At 45.4% G+C, this 23,230-nt stretch overlaps 1 protein-coding gene across 3 annotated transcripts in view; it reads left to right on the forward strand.

Annotated features, from left to right (window-relative positions):
• lhx2 (LIM homeobox 2) overlaps positions 1–23,230 on the forward strand; it is a 166,114-nt gene that overhangs the window by 74,350 nt on the left and 68,534 nt on the right. For 2 of the 3 annotated variants that reach the window (XM_062959497.1, XM_062959495.1), the window contains exon 5: positions 2,910–3,801. The exons of the other annotated variant lie outside the window; for it this stretch is intronic. In XM_062959497.1, the coding sequence (XP_062815567.1) occupies positions 2,910–3,197 (288 nt within the window). In that variant the 3' untranslated portion in view covers positions 3,198–3,801. Of the gene's footprint in view, positions 1–2,909; positions 3,802–23,230 lie in introns of those variants that run through there. 3 annotated transcript variants of the gene reach the window in all.

Raw genomic sequence — 23,230 nt, forward strand, 5'->3', positions numbered from 1 at the left:
GAGTATCGCTACCCTCAGGCAGTCTTTGCTCGGTTGGGGGCAACTTTGAGCATTTCTATTATTAATAAGAACGTATAGCAGCGTTTGTATCATACGCTTCTCCGGAGGAAAGTCGAGGTGTTGTGAAACGATTTTTTCCCCGGCATTTCGTCGTTCTCCTTATGTTATTGAATAGAACCATTGCAGCGCATTGTAAGATGTATGGCATAAGTCTGGTAGTACTTTACCTTTACTACAACCTCTCTATATAAAGTCAGTGTATGTATGTATGTACCCTGTTTCCCCGAAAATAAGACATCCCCAGAAAATAAGACCTAGTAGAGGTTTTGCTGAATTGCTAAATATAAGGCTTCCCCCAAAAGTAAGACCTAGCAAAGTTTTTGTTTGGAAGCATGCAGGATCGATAAATGTACATACCATAGATTGTTGTACATGGAAATAAAGGTAGTAACAAGAAATAATAATAATATGATAATAACTTTATTCTTGTATCCCACCTCCATCTCCCAGAAGGGACTCAGGGCAGCTTACACAGGGACAAGCCCAACAACAACACAAATTTACATACGAACAGAAATTTAAAACAGTAATTTAAAAACAGTATAGCAATAAAATATAATATAGAAATTCTTGAAAGGGTTCACAGTTTGGTTACGCTGGTTTGTAATGACAACTACTGTACAGTAGATAATAAATTTTCATTTTTTAAAAATTCAACCATAAATTTGAATTCTTCTTTGTGGAAAAATAATACATCCCCTGAAAATAAGACCTAGTGCGTCTTTGGGAGCAAAAATTAATATAAGACACTGTCTTATTTTCGGGGAAACAGGGTATGTTGGTTTGTTCATTAGACTTGTGCATTTGTATAGAATCGCTGTCTGTTTCTGTTCGTTTCATTCGTTAGGCCCCCGTTTTCGTTTTCGAGCACCTTCCAAAAGCGGGATTACAGCACGTTAATTGTGTAGTAGTGTGAAAACGCCCTTCGTCTGCCAAGCTGGACTTATTCCCTCCTTATAAATTGGACCCTTCCCAGTTCTTGTGCCAATTTTTGCAGCTGTCGGTACGTTGGAAGCTCCCTCTCCGGACCATTTCGTACTTTCCCTGCCATTTCGTCCACCAACGATGGAACTGAACCAAACTTTGCACACAGAACTGCAACAGAAAATACTGGAAAGGTTTGGTGGGCATTGAGCTTGAGTTTGGGAGATGTAGTTCACCTACATCCAGAGAGTACTGTGGACTCAAACAATGATGGATCTGGACCAAACTTGGTACCAATACTCAATATGCCCAAATGTAAACACTGGTGAAGTTTGGGTAAAATAGATCTTGACATTTGGGAGTTGTCGTTGCTGGGACTTATAGTTCGCCTACAATCAAAGAGCATTCTGAACTCCACCAATGATGGAATTGATCCAAACCTGGCACACAGAACCCCCACGAGCAACAGAAAATACTGGAAGGGGTTGGTGGGCACTGACCTTGAGTTTGGGAGTTGTAGTTCACCTACATCCAGAGAGCACTGTGGACTCCAAACAATGATGGATCTGGGCCAAACCTGGCACGAATACTCAATATGCCCAAATGTGAACACTGGCAGAGTTTGGGGAAAATAGACCTTGACATTTGGGAGTTGTAGTGTTTTCTGATGGTCTTTGGCGACGCTGATTTAGACCTTGCAACAATCTTTAACTACTGTATATACTCAAGTATAGGCCGAATGAATATAAGCCGGGGCACCTAATTTTATCACAAAACTGGGAAAACCTATTGACTCGAGTATAAGACGAGGGTGGGAAATGCAGCGGCTACAGGCAAATTTCAAAAATAAAAATAAATATAGATACTAATAAAATTATATTATTTGAGGCATCAATAGGTTAAATGTTTTTGAATGTTTACATAAAATTGTAATTTATGATAATAATAAGACTTTAATAAGATAAGACTGTCTAAGTCTGATTACCTATATAATAAATACAGGAAAATAATACATCTAATAATAAATAAAATAATAAATGCAATAATAATAATAATAATAAGATCAGAGTGAAATAATAAATGTATTAATAATATTAAAAATAGAGTAAAATAAATGTAATAGTAGCAACAATAATAGAGAAAAATAATAAATGTAATAATACCAATAATAATAAAAATAGAGTAAAATAAATGTTATAGTAGCAACAATAATAGAGAAAAATAATAAATGTAATGATACCAATAATAATAGAGAAAAATAATAAATGTAATAATACCAATAATAATAGAGAAAAATAATAAATGTAATAATACCAATAATAGAGAAAAATAATAAATGTAATAATACCAATAATAACAGAGAAAAATAATTAATGTAATAATACCAATAATAATAGAGAAAAATAATACATGTAATAATACCAATAATAACAGAGAAAAATAATTAATGTAATAATACCAATAATAATAGAGAAAAATAATACATGTAATAATACCAATAATAATAGAGAAAAATAATAAATGTACCATATATTCTCGAGTATAAGCTGACCCAAACATAAGCCGGCCAGGACGCTCACTTGAGTATAAGCCGAGGGGAGATTTCTCAGCCCTAAAAAGTGGCTGAAAAACTAGACTTATACTCAAGTATATATAGTACTTCCATCTGTTTATGTTTCATATGTGCCTTGTTCTGAGTCTGTGCTTTATGTATTCTTTTGCGGTGGGCTATCTTTATGTTTTGACCTGGGATCATGAAACGGCCACAGCGCTTAAGTGAATGTTTTGAGTCCAATAGCTTCGGCGCAAACCCTGGTGTTGTTTGGTTCTGACCGCGGGGTCCTTGCATTACGCCCTTGCTTCTTCTGCGGCCGAGGCCAGGGCCGTGTCTCACGCTGCCTCTTCTCTGTCTTGGCCGGTTCTAGGTCTGGTTCCAGAACGCTCGGGCCAAATTCCGGCGGAACCTGCTGCGCCAGGAGACCACGGGGGTGGACAAGGCCTCCGAGGGGGCGCTGCAGGCGGGCACCCCTTCGGGCCCGGCCTCGGAGATCTCCAACACCTCCATGAGCCCCTCCAGCACCCCCACCACCTTGACGGACTTAACCAACCCCAGCATGCCCTCGGTCACCTCGGTCTTGACCTCCGTGCCCGGCGCCTTGGACGTCCACGAATCCCGGAGCCCCCCGCAGACCACGCTCACGAATCTTTTCTGATGACTCTCGTTTCCCTTTCCTCCTTCCTTCCTTTCTTCCTTTCCGTTCCTTTCTTATTTTTATTTTTATTTTTTTTCGAAGAGGAAAAAAATTATTCTTAGTGTATTTTGCTAGAGACGTTCCCGCACGGGGTTCTAGAGCCGCAGCGTAGGGAGAACCGGCGGGACTGAGGACGGACTTGCCGCACAACCTTTGTGTTCCTGTACAGCTTTGGTGGGCCGCGGGGGGCCAGGGAAACAGCGGTTAATTTAAGTTGGCGAAAGCTTCTGTGATTTCCAGAGACTGTCATGTGCCTTATATACTGTTCTCCCCTCTTCGCCCCAAATTTGGGTTAAACCCCCCCTTCCCAAAAAGAAAAACAAAACCCTTGTTCCTTTCTGTATATTTATGACCAAACAAAACCAACACAAGAGGAGATGTCCATAAGAGTTTGGTTCCTTGGAATTAGTCCTAAAAAAAAGCCCTTCATTTGGTTGTTCTGATGTTTTAGACTTTTGGAGAAAAAAAAGTGGGATTTAAAAAAAATAAAATCTGTTCAGCTATCAGAATTTGTAAACAAAACAAAAAAAAACCTAACCAGTAATAAAACCACTTACAGAAACTACCTCCATGTTGGCTGGCTTCAGGAGGACCAGAGGATGTGGGCGAAACGTCAGGAGAGAATGCTTCTGGAACATAGCCATACAGCCCGGAAAACTCACAGCAACCCAGAAGCCACAGAACTCTTTAATTTATCCTGACCGGCAGCTGGTGCTGGCCAGCTAACACCTCCCAACAAAGGATTCCCCGAGGGAGGAAGTAGCAAGGCTACTCATCAGGGTGGCCAGTTGCAACATTCACACTTGCTTCAAGCAAACAAGAGTTCCTGGAGATATATAAACCCCACTTGCCTAGTTTCCAACAGGCCTCACAACCTCTGAGGATGCCTGCCATAGATGTGGGGGAAACGTCAGGCCATAAACTCACCGCAAACCTATTATTAGGCTGACTTCAGGAGGACCAGAGGATGCCTGCCATAGATGTGGGCGAAACGTCAGGAGAGAATGCTTCTGGAACATAGCCATACAGCCCGGAAAACTCACAGCAACCCAGAAGCCACAGAACTCTTTAATTTATTACCAGGCAAGCCGTCCTGACCGGCAGCTGGTGCTGGCCAGCTAACACCTCCCAACAAAGGATTCCCCAAGGGAGGAAGCAGCAAGGCTACTCATCAAGGTGGCCAGTTATTTATGTATTTATTTATTTACAGTATTTATATTCCACCCTTCTTTCTCACCCCGAAGGGGACTCAGGGCGGATCACATTGTATATACATATCAGGCAAACATTCAATGCCCATATACACATAGAACCAAGACAGAGACAGACGCAGAGGCAATTTAACCTTCTCCTGAGGGGATGTTCGATTCTGGCCACAGAGGGGAGCAGCTGCTTCATCATCCACTCTGACGGCACTTCCTCATTCCAGGTCGTAAATTAGTTAAACTTGCCTCCCCACTTTTTTTTTTTAATAAGTGGTACCTTATTTCCTACTTGATAGATGCAACTATCTTTCGGGTTGCCAGGTCAGCAATGAGCAGGGGCTATTTTTTATTTTTAATTGACGGGTGCTCACCCCGCCAGGGGCTGGCCTCGAACTCATGACCTCGTGGTCAGCGTGATTTATTGCAGCTGCTCAACAGCCTGCGCCACAGCCCAGCCCAGTTGCAACATTCACACTTGCTTCAAGCAAACAAGAGTTCCTGGAGATATATCAACCCCACTTGCCTAGTTTCCAACAGGCCTCACAACCTCTGAGGATGCCTGCCATAGGTGTGGGGGAAACGTCAGGCTATTATTATTGTTATTATTATTTCCCCAAACTCTGGGCCTCTTCCTAATTCTTGCCTCTTCTTTCCTTTCCAGCCTGACTGACTCTTTGCGTTGCCCGGCCCCCCCTTTGCGCCCCCGGCCGCACCACCTGCTCCCGGCTTCATGGTGCGTTTCCCTGGCTTCCTTCCATCTCGCTTTCCTCCCGGGAGGCAAAGAGAGCCAGAAATACACCGCACGGCCCCCTCCCCTCCGAGCCCTAAGGCTTTCCCAGCCGGGTTGGTGGCAGCGGCTGCAACAACAGCTTTGCCTTGCATCACAAGGGAAGCCACGGCCAAAATGCGCGGGTTGTGCAACCCGTGGCGTGCGCGACATATGCCAATCTCGATCTCAGTCCCTCCAGCCCATGGATCCTTGTGTATAATAGAATAGCGTTATATCATTGTGCTATTGCACTACGAAATTAAATGCACAAAAACACCACTCCCACCACCAATGCCATATCAGTGCGAAGCCATGGAGTCCGACGTAGCCACAGCTCTCGGATCAAAGCCATCTCCCAGTGCTCTTATCATGGGAGTTGCCGTGCAATAATATCTGGACGATTCTAGGCTCCGGGCCAGATGGTTTCTCCTTAGCAGGTCAGGGAGTAATGGGATATGGAATTAACACCATGGGAACTGTCTAAGATGTTAAGCTGTGTCTTCTAGAATCATAGAATAGTAGAGTTGGAAGAGACCACATGGGCCATCTAGTCCAACCCCCGCTAAGAAGCAGGAAATCGCATTCAAAGCACCCCCGACAGATGGCCATCCAGCCTTTGCTTAAAAGCCTCCAAAGAAGGAGCCTCCACCACGGCCTGGGGGAGAGAGTTCCACTGTCGAACAGCCCTCACAGTGAGGAAGTTCTTCCTGATGTTCAGGGTTCCTGATGTTTCTAGAGCAAGCATGGGCCAACTTTGGCCCTCCAGATGTTTTGGACTTCAACTCCCACAATTCCTAACAGCCTACCGGCTTTTTTAATCACTCGTATTAAAACAATTCAGATTGAATCCACAGGTTGGACCAGCGTCTGGATCCATTGGGATGGTCTCCTTGCATTGAACCAAGGTTTGGATTCATTGGGAAAGTCTCCATGTCTTGAATCAAGTTCTGGATCTTTTGGGATGGCCTCCATGGGTGGAACCAAGGTCTAGATCCATTAGGAAGGCCTCCATGCGTTGAACGAAGGTCTGGATCCATTAGGAAGGCCTCCATAGGTGGAACCAAGGTCTGGATCTATTAGGAAGGCCTCCATGCGTTGAATGAAGGTCTGGATCCATTAGGAAGGCCTTCATGGGTGGAACCAAGGTCTAGATCTATTAGGAAGCCCTCCATGCGTTGAACGAAGGTCTGGATCCATTAGGAAGGCCTCCATGGGTGGAACCAAGGTCTAGATCTATTAGGAAGGCCTCCATGCGTTGAACGAAGGTCTGGATCCATTGGGAAGGCCTCCATGGGTGGAACCAAGGTCTGGATCTATTGGGATGGTTTGGCTTCGTAGGTTGAACCAAGGTCTGGATACATTGGGATGGTCTTCATGGGTTGAATCAAGGTCAGGATCCATTGGGAAGGCCTCCATGGGTGGAACCAAGGTCTAGATCTATTAGGAAGGTCTCCATGCATTGAACGAAGGTCTGGATCCATTAGGAAGGCCTCCATGGGTGGCACCAAGGCCTGGATCCATGGGGAGAGCCTCCATGGATGGAACCAAGGTCTTGATCTATTGGGATGGTTTGGCTTCATGGGTTGAACCAAGGTCTAGATCTATTGGGAAGACCTCCATGCATTGAACCAAGGTCTGGATCCATTGAAAAGACCTCCATGGGGGGAACCAAGGTCTATATACATTGGGAAGGCCTCTGTGGGTTGAGCAAAGATCTGAATCCACTGGGAGAGTCTCCATGGGTTGAACCGAGGTCTGGAACCATAGGAAGGCCTCCATGGGTTGAACCGAGGTCTGGAACCATAGGAAGGCCTCCATGGGTTGAATTAAGATCTGGATCCATTAGGAAGACCTCCATGGGTTGACCCAAGATCCTTGCCGTCTATTTCAGTGGTTTCAATGTGTGTACAGAGTAATCTACCCTCCTTGAAGTTGTTTTCAAAAGTAGGGTATGAAGAACCGGGAAGCTCAGCAAAGACAGCTGCTGGAAAGAAAACCCTGAAACACATCAGTTTGGCGATGTGCTTCCATCGGTGGGCCACTGGCACCGCATTAGTAAACAATGCGCAAGGGAGGGGTGGGAAGAATGTACATGTTTGTCACCTGGTTTTCCTGACTTATTCCAAGCCTGCGAATCAACCGAGTGCTTAGTGTCTCTGGAGCTGCTTTTTTGAAGTCTCGTGCTTGCTCCCCATAAATATTCCATTCGCCTCCAGTGAGAGATTCTGACATGTATTTAAAATATATACATTAGTACCCGGGTTGGAAATGGAAAATTCCAAATGCCTGTTCCTATTCCTTTGTTTTTAAAATTCAAAACAACAGCTTATTGAAACAAGTCGAGCGATGCCTCGGCTTGTCAAACGCCGATCCTTAAAAAAAAATTGATTCGAGTGTCTTCCTTGTTCTTTGAACTTCCTGCGTTTAAGCCGGTGGCTTGTTGCCTTTTTCAATGGCAAACTGAAGATGTCATTTGTCGGTGGGCAAAATATGCTTTGTTCTGTTGCTTTGGATGGGGATGCTGGGAGTTGTCGTCCAAGCAATACTTGGAGGGTCCCATCGATACCCGGAAACTTTTGGTGCGATGAAGGCGCTATCAGGTCTGCTTCCTCCTCAATGTGACATCATTTCCCATAGTTAAACATGGCTTCCTAAGTTGTGAAGGTCATTTTAGATCCTAGTCCTGCCCTTTGGGATAATTAGCGCTCCTTCATAATTTGGTCCCATCTACAAATCTGATCTGCCTTCTATGCCTTCATAAAGGTGTTGAGATAGCCCTGAAAGGCCCAGGACAAAAACCTGTGGCAACCAAATTGTCGATTCGTTCCATCATCTCCATCATCTGTGATCCCTCATATCCCATGAATCTGATTGCCTTCCAAGCATAGAGTCTTGGTGGTGGGTCCATAGATGATACCTGGAAACTTTTGGTGGGATGAAAGAGCTATCTCTTCACCCAGAAACAAGCCTTCTTCCTCCTATTCTTAGGAGGTCCCTGGTCAAAGAGGTCCCCAGTCAAGAATAGAGACCTGTTCTTGATCCACATGGTCTTTCTTTTGCATATGGAAGATGGTCCTAACAAGGGCTATCATGACATGACAGTATATGGCCGGTAAGATGTGACTCTTTCATAAGGAAGAGACTTCTATAGAAAGGGGTTGGACCTCATGGCCCTTGTGGTCCCTTCCAACTCTACGATGGCAATTCTTGCGTTGACTTTGGGACAGTGGTTTTCAACCTGTGGACCAGGGTCTACTGGTGGGCCAGGAGACCAAAATAAGGTCCGCAAGACATGCGAGGAAATCAGGTCTAGATTATGAAATATGGTTTTCTGTGGGTGAGCAGATGAAGTCTACTGGGTGGCATATGTTCTGTATCAGAAACGAGAGCTGATGTAGTCTATCCAATGCCATTTTCTGAATCTGCACCTCAAATAACCAAACAGAATCTGAAGTTAATGACCAAAACCAGATTTGTAACCTTTTTGGTACTAATGTTGGAGAGGGGTCCTTGGTCAAAGAGGTCCCAGGTCAAAGAGGTCCCAGTCAAATAGGTCCCTGGTCAACATGGTCTTTGGTCAATGTGGTCCTTGGTCAAAGTGGTCTCTGGTCAAATAGGTCCCTGGTCAATATGGTCCCCGGTCAAAGAGGTCCTGGTCAAAGAGATCCCTGGTCAATATTGTCCTTGGTCAAAGAGGTCTCTGATCAATGTGGTCCTTGGTCAAAGTGGTCTCTGGTCAAAGAGGTCCCTGGTCAACATGGTCTTTGGTCAAATAGGTCCCTGGTCAAAGAGGTCCTGGTCAAAGAGATCCCTGGTCAATATTGTCCTTGGTCAAAGAGGTTTCTGATCAATGTGGTCCTTGGTCAAAGTGGTCTCTGGTCAAAGAGGTCCCTGGTCAACATGATCTTTGGTCAATGAGGTCCTTGGTCAAAGTGATCTCTGGTCAAATAGGTCCCTGGTCAAAGATGTCCCAGCTCAAAGAGGTCCTGGTCAAAAAGGTCCCCAGTCAAAGTAGTCACTGGTCAAAGGGATCCCAGGTTGGCACAAAACTGGGATGACCATTTGGTCCTTTTCTCTCCTCCAGCCATCGCTTCCTTTGCAATTTGAGCCACCGAGTCAGGGGTCAGCCGCCGGAGTGAGGTTATATTTAAATCAGACCTTCTGTTGAACTTGGACCTGAATATAAAGATCTCTTGCTCTTATCCGATGTCCGATACGGTTGAGCTTATTCTGGAGAGCTTTGGGCTGAGCAGAGGCTGTATGTCCATCTGTTGGGAGTGCTTTGGCTGTGTCCATCAAGAGGGTCGGGCTGGATGGCCTTTGGGAGGTCCCTTCCCATCTATCTATCTATCTATACACATTCTCTATTTAGAGCCATTTCCTTGCATGAAACGGCATGCGCAGTGCAAAGCGACTCCCCGCTATGGGAAAACGAGCATGTCAAGGAGCAACATTCAATGTTCACGCTCCCAATCGAGCTTGGCTTTGCCGATTTCCGTCAGTTTCAGATATGTGTATATATATTTATATCCGCCTGCACAAGGCGTGTTTGCGTCGCGCGTGTACAAAGGACGAATCGGGGATGCATCTCAGGCAATGTTTTCGCTTTCTCAAACGTTTCAAAAATACTGCTGACACTGATCTGCGGCTGGGAATGTCATTTCTGAATAAACATGATGTCACTCCCGTTCCATTCATACTCCTCCCAGACAGCTGCTGTCAGTCCCGCTGAAGAAAAATGCCACCTCACCACTGACAGCTGCCACTTGAGCGACTTTGTGGATCCGCCGCGCAAGGGGAAGGGGGGCCGGGCGCGGGAAAACATGCAGATGCCATTCGAAAAATATTATTTTCTTGCAAAAAGAGCAAATATCGCATTCAGTTAATGGAACAAAAGTTTGCAAGATGTCAAAGGCGTTCACGGCTGGAATCATCGCTGGGTTGCTGTGAGTTTTCCGGGCTGCGTGGCCATGTTCCAGCAGCATCCTCTCCTGGCGTTTCACCTGCATCTATGGCTCACGGCATCTTCAGAGGTCTGTTGGCGATGAGGCAAGTGGAGTGTGTATATATATATACCTGTGGAATGATGTCCAGGGTGGAAGAAAGAAGCAATTGTTGGAAGCAATTGTGTTACTCTGGAACCCTAAGCTGAGTCTGAGAGAGGAGTACTTCCCCGTAACATCTGATGTGTGCCAATAGGTGTTAATATTAATAACAATAATTATTCTGGGACCCCGAGCTGAGTCTGAGAGAGGAGTGCTTCCCCATGACATCGGATGTGTACCAATGGGTGTTAATAATAATACAGTAGAGTCTCACTTATCCAACATAAACGGGCCGGCAGAACGTTGAATAAGCGAATATGTTGGATAATAAGGAGAGATTAAGGAAAAGCCTATTAAACATCAAATTAGGTTATGATTTTACAAATTAAGCACCAAAACACCATCTTATACAACAAATTTGGCAGAAAAAGTAGTTCAGTATGCAGTAATGCTATGTAGTAATTACTGTATTTACGAACTTAGCACCAAAATATCACGATGTATTGAAAACATTGACTATAAAAATGCATTGGATAATCCAGAACGTTGGATAAGCGAGTGTTGGATAAGTGAGACTCTACTGTACCTGTGGAATGATGTCCAGGGTAGAAGAAAGAAGCAATTGTTGGAAGTAATTGTGTTACTCTAGGACCCTAAGCTGAATCTGAGAGAGGAGTACTTCCTGTTACATCTGATGTGTACCAATGGGTATTAATATTAATAACAATAGTTATTCTGGGACCCTAAGATGAGTCTGAGAGAGGTCTGCTTCCCCATGACATCTGATGTGTGCCAATGGGTGTTAATAATAACATTAATATTAATAACAATAGTTATTATGGGACCCTAAGCTGAGCCTGAGAGAGGAGTGCTTCCCCATTATATCTGATGTGTACCAATAGGTGTTAATAATAATATTAATATTAATAACAATAGTTATTCTGGGACCCTAAGCTGAGTCTGAGAGAGGTCTGCTTCCCCATGACATCTGATGTGTGCCAATGGGTGTTAATAATAACATTAATATTAATAACTAAATATTCTGGGACCCTAAGCTGAGTCTAAGATAGGGCTGCTTCCCCATAACATCTGATGTGTGCCAATGGGTGTTAATAATAATAATATTAATAAAAATAGTTACTCTGGGGAACACCCAAACGTTTTAGAAGTTGGTGGGTTAAATGGGTTGAAATGCCCTTCGTGTGTGGCGATTTTCACCTCTCAAGTCCAAAAATCGAGCCGGGTTGCAGCCCTCCCATTGCAGCCAAAGGTCTGAAATTTTTCATATTTTTTTTGTAAGCCAGACGAAAATTCATGACATATAGGTGGCCCATTATCATTAGTGGGACACCAATACGATAACAAGATGACACGAATGAAATTACACAAAACGAACCGCGATTCCATACGAATGCACAACACTATTAAGCACCCGGCCAGAAATGCCACCCAGTCCAGCGGCCTTCCTAGGATTCACTGGTGGGTTGACTTCAAAATGGGATTCAACTCCTCTGCCAGTGTCCTCTTCTCCCTGACCAACAAGTTGGCTTCGCACTTCGACGCTAAACATTTGATGCCTTTCGCTTGCCGTGCATGCGCTCCTGTCCCCGCCACCGCTCCCCGCAAGCTGCAAAGCCCCACAGATCTTGTTTATAACACGTCGGTCTAAAATTATCTCGTGTCCTCCCGAAGAACAGATGCTCCGCAGTCCCCCCGGTTCTGTTTTGATCTCAAATCCGCTTGCGCGAAATATAAATTGAGACTCAGAGGAGGAAATGGAAATGTTGTGATGTTCGCCGCAGCATCTATTGGGAGGCCGGCTCGACATGAGCCAACAGCGCAACGAGGCCGCTAACAAAGCCAATGCGATTCTAAGCTGCGTCAATACGAGTCTAGTGTCGACATTGAGAGAAGTCCTAGAGCTATCCAGCAGTGGAATATGCTTCCTGGGAGTCCAGTGCAATCTCCTTCTCTGGAGGCTTCTAAGCAGAGGCCGGATGGATTAGAAATCAGCTGGTTTTCCGTGTAATAGGCAGTAAGACCACCTAAAGCTTTGTAGACCTTCCATTCCACCAATTCAAAGCTCCCTGCTTGGGCGGTGATGGCATGATCATCAGCATAGAGGAAAGTATGTAATAGGCAGTAAGAGCAGCTAAAGCTTCGGAGAGCTTCTGTTCCCTGCTTGGGCAGTGATGGCACGATCGTTAGCATAGATGAAACTTTGTAATAGGCAGTAAGCATACCTAAAGCTTCGGAGAGCTTCTGTTCCCGGCTTGGGCGGTGATGGCACAATCGTCAGCATAGAGGAAAGTCTGGAATAGGCAGTAAGAGCACCTAAAGCTTCGGAGAGCTCTCTGCTTGGGTGGTGATGGTGTGATCGTCAGTATAGACGAAAGTCTTTATTAGGCAGAAAGAGCACCTAAAGCTTCAGAGAGCTTCTGTTACCTGCTTGGGTGGTGATGGCACCATCGTCAGCATAGAAGAAAGTCTGTAATAGAAAGTAAGAGCACCTAAAGCTTCGGAGAGCTTCTGTGGAGCTTCGGTTCCACCATTTCAAAGCTCCCTGCTTGGGCAGTGATGGCACGATCGTCAGCATAGAGGAAAGTCTGTAATAGGCAGTAAGAGCCCCTGAAGCTTCAGTGAGTTTCTGTTCCCTGCTTGGGCAGTGATGGCACGATCGTTAGCATAGATGAAACTTTGTAATAGGCAGTAAGAGCACCTAAAGCTTTGGAGAGCTTCTGTTCCCTGCTTGGGCAGTGATGGCACAATCGTCAGCATAAAGGAAACTCTGTAATAGGCAGTAAGAGCACCTAAAGCTTTGGAGAGCTTCTGTTCCCTGCTTGGGCAGTGATGGCATGATTGTCAGCATAGAGGAAAGTCTGTAATAGGCAGTAAGAGCACCTAAAGCTTTGGAGAGCTTCTGTTCCCTGCTTGGGCAGTGATGGCATGATTGTCAGCATAGAGGAAAGTCTGTAATAGGCAGTAAGAGCACCTAAAGCTTTGGAGAGCTTCTGTTCCCTGCTTGGGCAGTGATGGCATGATTGTCAGCATAGAGGAAAGTCTGTAATAGGCAGTAAGAGCACCTAAAGCTTCAGAGAGCTCTCTGCGTGGGTGGTGATGGCATGATCGTCAGCATAGAGGAAAGTCTTTATTAGGCAGAAAGAGCACCTAAAGCTTCAGAGAACTTCTGTGGAGCTTCTGATCGACCATTTCAAAGCTCTCTGCTTGGGCAGTGATGGCACGATCGTCAGCATAGAGGAAACTCTAATAGGCAGTAAGAGCACCTAAAGCTTCTGTGGAGCTTCTGTTCCACCATTTCAAAGCTCTCTATTTGGGCAGTGATGGCATGATCGTCAGCGTAGAGGAAACTCTGTAATAGGCAGTAAGAGCACCTGAAGCTTCGGTGAGCTTCTGTTTCACCATTTCAAAGCTCTGCTTGGGTGGTGATGGCGTGATCGTCAGCATAAAGGAAATTCTGTAATAGACAGTAAGAGCACCCAAAGCTTCAGAGATCTTCTGTGGAACTTCTGTTCCGCCATTTCAAAGCTCTCTCCTTGGGAGGTGATGGCATGATCGTCAGCATAGAGGAAACTCTCTATCCCTTCTGGCAGTGGCCAGTCATTTGTGTCAATGTAAACATCTAGTCCCACATATAGTGCCATGTGGTTGCATGTGCACGTGGGCATTTTTCCGACCCCTTTTCCAGAGTCCTTTCTTAGCCCTGCCGTTGAACCCTGAGCGGGTCCCATAGAGCCATGGGTCAGGGGCGCACCGTTGCGCCAAGGAAGCCTTTGGGGACCCCTTTGCGCCCTCGCCGTGTTCCTCTCCCGGGGGGTCGCAAAGGACGTTTAATCAGGCCTTGGCTCCGGCGGGGTCCCCGGGTTCCTTTGCTTCGCCTTCTCCTCCTTTATTATTTCCTCCTTCCGTTTTGATGTTGTTGGGATATAAAATTTAAAGAGCTCTGAATTTTTTTTAATATATAAAGAAGGCCCTAAAGGGACCTGTGCTTTTTTGTGTGTGCGTTAAAATCATTACGGCAAACACCTGCGCATGGTTGGGTTTAATTGGGCTACAGCTGTTGTGGAGGGGAGCGAAGGGAGGATCGGCGAGCGAGTGGGGAATAGATGCCACATTGATTGGCTGTCTCTTTTGATGCGCCTTGCAAGCCTGCGCCACTTGAAAGGGTTTGTGTTTGGGGATGTTTTGGCTAGGACTCCAGACCGTCTTGGATGACACACACTTCCTTGGCCCATTTCAAAACAGCTACAGAGCAGCAGATGTCGGTGAACTACAACTCCCAAACTCAAGGTCAATGCACACCAAACCCTTCTAGTATTTTCTGTAAGTCATGGGAGTTCTATGTGCCAAGTTTGTTTCAATTCCATCATTGGTGGAGTTCAGAATGCTCTTTGATTGTAGGCGAACTATAAATCCCAGCAACTCTACCAATATTCCCAGCAACTCTACCAATATTCACATTTGGGCATATTGAGTATTCGTGCCAAGTTTGGTCCATATCTATCATTGTGTGAGTCCAACATATTCGCTTATCCAACGTTCTGCTAGCCCATTTATGTTGGATAAGTGAGACTCTACTGTAATAAGATCAGAGTGAAATAATAAATGCATTAATAATAATAAAAATAGAGTAAAATAAATGTAATAGCAGCAACAATAATAGAGAAAAATAATAAATGTAATAATACCAATAATAATAGAGAAAAATAATAAATGTACCATATATTCTCGAGCATAAGCTGACCCAAATATAAGCCAACCAGGACCCTCACCCGAGTATAGGCCGAGGGGGGCTTTTTCAGTCTTAAAAAAAGGGCTGAAAAACTAGGCTTATACTCGAGTATGTACAGTAGTTGTTTTGTAATAGTTGCACATTTTTGTGTGTTAATATAATTCCTAAATATTTTATTTTGGGTGTTATTTGGATATTGCATTTTTCTTTGAGTTTTTCTTGTTCTTCACTCCTTGTGTTCTCAGGCCTAATGTAGTTTCCCAAGAAACTTTTCTCAAGGGAACTGGAACTTTTGCTTTTCTCTGTTAGGAATTGCGGGAGTTGAAGTCCAAAATGCCTGGAGGGAGAGCCGAAGTTGGCCCAGGCCTGCTCTACGGTATTACTTGGCAGCCTCCCATCCAAATGCCAGCCAAGGCTGACCCTGCTTAGCTTCCAAGACCAGGCACGATTGAGTGCTCTTGAGTGTCGCCTTGTTCTTGGACATGGAAAGAAAGCTCCGTGAAAGCGTGGCTGTATATTTTTCCTCTCCTTGAATTATGCAGTGGCTGCCGCCCGAGATGCTCAATATGCACATGAGCAGATTTTTGTTCCCGTCGCCTCTTTTATCTCACGGGCTACAAACAGATTGGAGCAGTCGTCCCCTTTTCAGAAGGATCAAAACAAATCAACACTCTGATTGCCACCCGGCACCGGGAGGGAGGGTTGCCCAACCGAGTCACCATAATAAATACGCGTCAGGTGAACGGGCGGAAATACATCCGAAGCGTGGGAAAAACACACCGTTCCCATCCATCCTGATCCCGAATCATATTTTTTACTACCTTGGGTATTCGAAAGTTATTTGGAAAAGGCATTGTTTGTTTCCAACGCATCGAAACAAGTGCCGTCCATCGGACTTCTTGAGACAGAACAAGCCAGTGTAGATGCTCCATTGGTCACCATTAGAAAATGATGATTACTTGTTTACAGTCTGCAAAGAGTGTATGGTCATCATTTGTGGGAGTTGTGGGAGTTGTAGTCCCAAAAGGAACTTTCCCAAGCTCTGGTCTTGAGGTCACTATCCAAAAAAGGATGTCCAGGCGCAGGATTTGCTCTACTGCTGAGCTCCAGATACCTGCTATGAGTCAGGTTAGGAGGCCAAGCGTTTGTGTTTTGGAGATCCATCCCAACTGTGAGCCTGACATCTAGTGGTGGTTGTGGTGGTTGCCTTCATCACCAGCTTCTCCACACGTCCTCCAGCCCACCTGGATGCCTTGGTTGTCTCCACAGGAGAAGCAACATGGACATGTTTATGGAGTGGTGCATCAAACCATCTCAAGAACTTGCAGTCTGAAGCAGAAATGGACAGGTGTTCTTGGACTACGAGTCCCATCAGACCTCATTAGTACAAGTCCCAAACTCAGTGAGGAAAAAAAGCATATGACAAGGAGAAATAAGACAAAATAAAGGCCAGGTATGGTCTACAAGTGTTGGGAATGAACGAGCCGTTAAGCTCTAATCACCCTCTTTATGAGGTAAATTCCCATTAAAATAGCAGAGTAAAAATTGCAGCGGTGAGACTTACGCGCAGTGTGAGTTTCGGAAGGCCTCTGTGTCATCAGGAAGGCAAAGGGATGCAAAGTTAGCTTTAAAGTTTAAAAGCATTTATTGAGGTAAAAAGAAATCCATTGATGGATAGAAAAGGTTCGGACCTAACTATCTAATCTATCCTGTTCTAATACACATAGACAGATCAAAATAACAAAGGTCTAGGTAGCTACATCTTGACTAATAAAGGACAGAGGTGCGTCCTCTCTGGAACAAAGCAGGAAGCTGGAATGGCGACCAAGTCTCATGGGTTGCTTCTTCTCTAGGGCCATAAACATTCCAAAGGCCAAATTGGGGGAAGTTACGTCAAAGCCCTAGGAGAGATCGCATTTCTAGAAACATCAAAGGGTGGGCTGACCTAAATAGGACGGGAAGCAGGAAACAATGGTGAAGCCTGTCTAGGCATGCTTTGGAAACGGGGAAAGGACTCCCTCAGTCTAACTCTATCATCTATCTGACTACATTTAGACTTGAGTAGTCCAGGGTGATACCCAACAACAAGCGACACTTTCCCTGAATCAGGGTTTGGTCTCAGCTCCCGCCCAACCCTACGTGTCCATAGGATTGTGCTGACCCTACTTCATCTCCATCTCGAAGTATCTGCCCCGATTCTCCCCATTGCTTCGAGATGAGGGGGGCCAGGTCGGCCCAAGCGAGAGAGGTCTCTCCACCGTCGTGAGCCTTTTCTCATTCACCCAGAAACGTTTCCATTCATCTTTCCAGCCCGGTCAGCGACAGAGGTGTGTGTGTATACGTGTGTCCAAAATAACTCTATATGTGCACTTTCTGTGGGGAAGAGGACAATGGCGAGACCTCCCGGCAGCTGCAGCTGTGTTGAATGCGAGGGAAAGAGAACGAGAGCCACTCTCGGTGGCCGACGAGACCCACCCGGAGCCCTTTGGGCTGCAATTCAGCTGTCACTCCCAAGAAGGTTTTGTCCGGGCTCCTTGCCGGGCGAACGAGGGGCCCGCCGGCCCATTGTCCCTCCTCTCTTGTGCATGTACAATGTGCCCGGGTCAAAGGGGGCAGGAAGAGCGGGCCTTGGCGGGTGAGGATGGGGGCCCGCGGCTTCCTCCGAGACGAGCCACGGCCGGGCTTTGCATTCACACTCCGGAGGACTGTATAGCTTACACATGGGCTGAAGTTGGACCATGGCTTTGTCCTCTTAGAATTGGATACTTAAGTCCATCAAGGGAACATCTGCGTACCCATGTTGTGGGCATTGAAGTCCAAAACAACCGGAAGGAGGGACGAAGTTGGCCCATTGTTATTATTATTATTACTAAACTTTATTTGTACCCCGCTAGCATCTCCCGAAGGACTCGATGCGGCTTACAAAGGCCAAGGCCTCAACACACAATATAACAATACAAAACAAAAAGCAAATTAAAAACAATTAAAACAGTATAAACAACAAGCAATAACAATACGCTAAAACACAATAGAACTGGGCCGGGCCAGAGTAATGGGCACAAGATTAAAAGTGCTGATGTGACAGGTGATATATAAGGCTTCTAGGGCAAGTGCAGAGTGCGATATGCCTTTGTCCTCTTGGAACTGGACACTTGAGTTAATCAAGGGATCGTCTGCATTCCCATGTTGTGGGAGTTGGAGTCCAAAACAACTGGACGGTGGGCTGAAGTTGGACCACGTCTTTGTCCTCTTGGAACTGGACACTTCAGTCCATCAAGGGATCATCTGCATACCCATGTTGTGGGAGTTAGAGTCCAAAACACATGGAGGGAGGACCGATAATTTGGGATCCATGGAAGACCTCATCACTCTCTGCTCGCCCATCCCGTTCCCGTTCCGTCGTGTCCAACTTCCGTGGCCTTCTTTTCCTCCCGCCTCCCCCCCGCTGGCCTGGCGAATGACCCACTTTGTGCCCGGGCTGTTGGCATCCGTCAAGACTGCTGGGAAATTGAATTAAAACCGCCCTGCGCTCACCCTGCAGGTCCGGAGAGGCCCGGCCTCGCCTCCCGCCCGTGAAGGAAATCGCTTTGGAAGTTTGGGACCCAGCTCGCCTCCACTTATCGGAACTAAATTTCACAAAGTTAATCGGGCAGAGAACGCGAAGCACAAAGACATTAGGGAATCAAATTAGCGCAGCCGACTCACCGTTTCCCTGACCTAGAAGGCCATTAAGGACGGTCAGAATTAATTAGCTCTGCCTTCGCCGAGGATGCCGGGATCCGCGGGGGGGGGGGGGGGGGCTTGTCGGGGGGGGGGCTGTGGCCGGAAGACCCTTTCCCCGGAAGCCGCGTCGGGACCCTGCCGACTAGTGTCTTATTTGTGCAGACATCAGAATCAAGACAGTAAACACCACTCAGAAACAGAGGAACTCCAGACAGCAAACAACCAAGTGTCAGTTAACACTTCCTATACAGAGGATGACCCCTCTTAGAGCCTGCACCGGATTGTAGTGGGGATGCGGTCGCAAAGATAGACAGGACTTTGAATTGGGACCGGAAACTTCTCAGGAGCCAGTGGAGCTGCTTTAGTAGGGGCATGGTGTGCTCCCTATAGCTATATATATAGCCCGGCTGCCGATCTTTGCACCAAATGCCGTTTCCGAACAGTCTTCAAAGGCAACCCCATGTAGAGTGCATTGCAGTAGTCCAGTCTAGATGTAACTAATGTGTGGACCACCTTGGCCAAATCAGGCTTTTCAAGGTACGGACAAGCTTTGACTGTGCAAAGGCCCTCTCAACCACCACCAACACCTGAGCTTCAAGCATCAGCACTGAATCCAGGTGGACCCCCATGCAGACGTGTGTCCTCAGGAGGAGCCGGGCCTCATTGAGCACAGGTTGCCACCCTATACCACGATCGGCCCACAACTGGCCAGGAGGACCTCTGTCTTGTCAAGATTGAGTCTCAACGTATTAGCCCTCATCCAGTCCACTATAGCTGTTATGACACTGACTGGTCCAGGATCTGGAGGGCTTCCTTGGATTTGGGTGGAAAAGAGTAGTAGAGTTGTGTGTCATCTGCATACTCCAAAACTGCACATGACCTCACCCAACGGTTTCATGTTGATATTGAGCAGCATGGGGAAGAGAATGGAACGTTGCGGGAGCCCACACATCAATGGGGGATAGGATGGAACATTGCGGGACCTCACAGGTCAATGGCCAGAGGTCCAAGTAGGTGTCCTGTCGGGTTCTCTTCTCCCAGTTGCACTGTGGGTAAGTCTTCTACCAGAAGAAAGCACCAAGACACACGCTGGTAGATTCCAACAGGTTTTTATTGTACAGAATACTAGAACCTTCTCTTTAGCCCATTTATATAGGGGCTCTCACAGACCAGAGGGTAATTGAGGTTTTATGGCTGGTCCGTTTTATGGTTGGTATCTGTTCTTTGTCCGTGCTTGGTCTGTGTCCGGAGATGTCAGAGATTGGAGATCATGAAATGTCCCCAACTTCATCAACTGGGTACAATCCTCCAGGAAGGACTGAAACCACTGCAAAGCGACCCATTCTGGAGACCATGGTTGGTGATAATGAAAGCCACTGAGATGTCCAAGAGAACCAACAAGGACACACTCTCCCTGTCGAGCTCTCTTTGGAGGACATCTATAAAGGCGACCAAAGCTGTCGCCATTCTGTGATCAGAGTCAAAACCAGATCAAGATAATCAGTTTCATCCAAGGATCCTTGCAGTTGAGAAGCCACCACGTGCTCCAGAACCTTGCCCAAAAAGGGGAGTTGTGTGTCATCTGCGTACTCCAAAACTGCAGATGACTTCACCCAACGGTTTCATGTAGATATTGAACATCATGTGGGAGAGAATAGAACCTTGTGGGACCCCATAGGTCAATGGCCAGGGGTCCAAGAAGGTGTCCCCAGCTTCACCAACTGGGAAGGACTGAAACCACTGCAAAGCGACCCATTCTGGAGAGCCACTCCAGAAGGAGACCATAGTTGGTGATAATGAAAGCCATTGAGATGTCCAAAAGAACCAACAAGGACACACTACCCATTTCGAGCTCTCTTTGGAGGACATCTATCAAGGCGACCAAAGCCGTCTCCGTTCTGTGACCAGAGTCAAAACCAGATCAAGATAATCAGTTTCATCCAAGGATCCTTGGAGTTGGGAAGCCACCACGTGCTCCAGAAAGGGGAGGTTAGAAATGGGCCGATGGTTGGTCCTACCAACGTGGTCCTCACCTGCAACCCTTTTCTCTTTGTGACTCATCCTGATGCTATTATCGAGGGACCCACAAACATTATTTTATCTTTTTTTTTAATATATATATTTTATTGAAGTTTTACCTTATAAGATAGAGTAAATTAACATCGAAAGAGTGAGAACATTTGATTGTATAGAACAGGGGTCCCCAAACTTTTTAAACAGGGGGCCATGTCACGATCCTTCGGACCGTTGGAGGGCCGGACTATAGTTGGCCACCGAGCAATAATTAATAATAATAATAATAATAATAATAATAATAATAATAATAATAATAATAAGGTTGGCAGAGACCCTTTGGGCCATTGAGTCCAATCCCCTTCTGCCTTTGTGCACCGAAAGCACAAGCAAAGCATCCCTGACAGATGGCCACCCAGACTCAATGTTAATAATAATAATAATAATAATAATAATAATAATAATAATAATAATAATAAAGAGGGTTGGAAGAGACCCCTTGGGCCATTGAGTCCAACCCCTTTCTGCCTCTGTGCACCAAAAGCACAAGCACAAGCAAAGCATCCCTGACAGATGGCCACCCAGCCTCAATGTTGATAATAAAATAATAATACAGGGTTTTGGAACACAATACTCCAGACCTCACAATCGTGTTAAAAAACAAAGTATGGATTGTCGATGTTGCAACCCCAGGTGACAGAAGGATTGAGGAGAAACAGCTGGAAAAGCTGACACGATATGAGGATTTAAAGATTGAATTACAAAGACTCTGGCACAAGCCAGTCAAGGTGGTCCCAGTGGTGATCGGCACACTGGGTACAGTGCCTAAAGACCTTGGCCTGCACTTAAACACAATCGGCGCTAACAAAATTACCATCTGCCAGCTGCAGAAGGCCACCTTACTGGGATCTGCACACATTATTCGCCGATACATCACACAGTCCTAGACACTTGGGAAGTGTCCGACGTGTGATCCAATACAGCAGCCAGCAGAGTGTCTGCTGTGACTCATCTTGTTGTGTTTCTAATAATAATAATAATAATAATACATCACACAGTCCTAGACACTTGGGAAGTGTTCGACTTGTGATTTTGTGATACGAAATCCAGCATGTCTATCTTGTTTGCTGTGTCATAATAAAATAATAATAATAATAATAATAATAATAATAATAATAATAATAATAATAATAATAATATTATATCACACAGTCCTAGACACTTGGGAAGTGTCCGACGTATGATCCAATACAACAACCAACAGAGTGTCTGCTGTAGACTCATCTTGTTGTGTTTATAATAATAATAATAATAATAATAATAATAATAATAATAATAATAATAATAATACATCACAATACAATACAGCAGCCAGCAGAGTGTCTGCTGTGACTCATCTTGTTGTGTTAATAATAATAATAATAATAATAATAATAATAATAATAATAATAATAATAATAAATCACACAGTCCTAGACACTTGGGAAGGGTCCGACGTGTGATCCAATACAACAACCAGCAGAGTATCTGCTGTGGACTCATCTTGTTGTGTTTATAATAATAATAATAATAATAATAATAATAATAATAATAATAATAATAATAAGGGTTTTAAGAACCCTTGTGCCGTGGGGGCCGGATAAATGGCTTTGATGGGCCGCATCCGGCCCCCGGGCCTTAGTTTGGGGACCCCTGGTATAGAAAGTGGGAAAACTGAGATTTAAAAAGGATCAAAAAGCGAGAGAGAAAAAACCAAAAACCGAAAACAAAGCTAAAATGTCCATATTTATATAAAAAAGAAAAAAAAACCTGAACATTATTTTATCTTAAGTAGCATTTCAGCCTTTTCTGTTCCTTCTCTTGACGGAGCAAGGATCTCAAGGCTTCTCTCTCTCTCGTCTTCATTTGACATAAGGGTTTACGTCCCGGCTAACGCACCATTTAGCCCATTGCCCGTCCGAGTGGCCGGCCGGCCGCGGGGATGATCCGGACCGACATCTCTCGTCGCCGGACCCCTTTGCGTGGGTGCCTTGTCCCCCCCCCCGAAGTTAATGTGATTGGACCACTGGCTCTAATCCTTTGCTGAAGGCTAAATAAACACAATTAAAATATTCTCCCTTCCCAATCTGCTTCGTTCCGTTCATTAAGTGGGGCTCGGAGGAAGAAAGGCAGGGAAGGAAAGAAAGAAAGAAAGAAAGAAAGAGGGAGATGTATGTTTTGTAGAGGAACGGGGCATCACTTTGTCACTAATTACACCTGGGGGGGAAATCTCATTAGATATCCATTTGCTTTCTGGAGTTTAAAACAAATCTAATGAGCCACATTAGCTCCGCTAACAATGGAATGGTCTGTCCTGTCCGTTTGTCTGTCTGAACTGGACGGCGTCACGTCTAACACAAACACACAACAATGGGTCAACTTTGACTTATCGTTACTAACAGTTTACTACAGGCTTTTTGCTAAGTAAGCAATATGTATCCTTTAAATAA

This window comes from Anolis carolinensis, unplaced genomic scaffold, assembly GCF_035594765.1.
Source record: "Anolis carolinensis isolate JA03-04 unplaced genomic scaffold, rAnoCar3.1.pri scaffold_7, whole genome shotgun sequence".
Classification (NCBI taxonomy): Eukaryota; Metazoa; Chordata; class Lepidosauria; order Squamata; family Dactyloidae; genus Anolis; species Anolis carolinensis.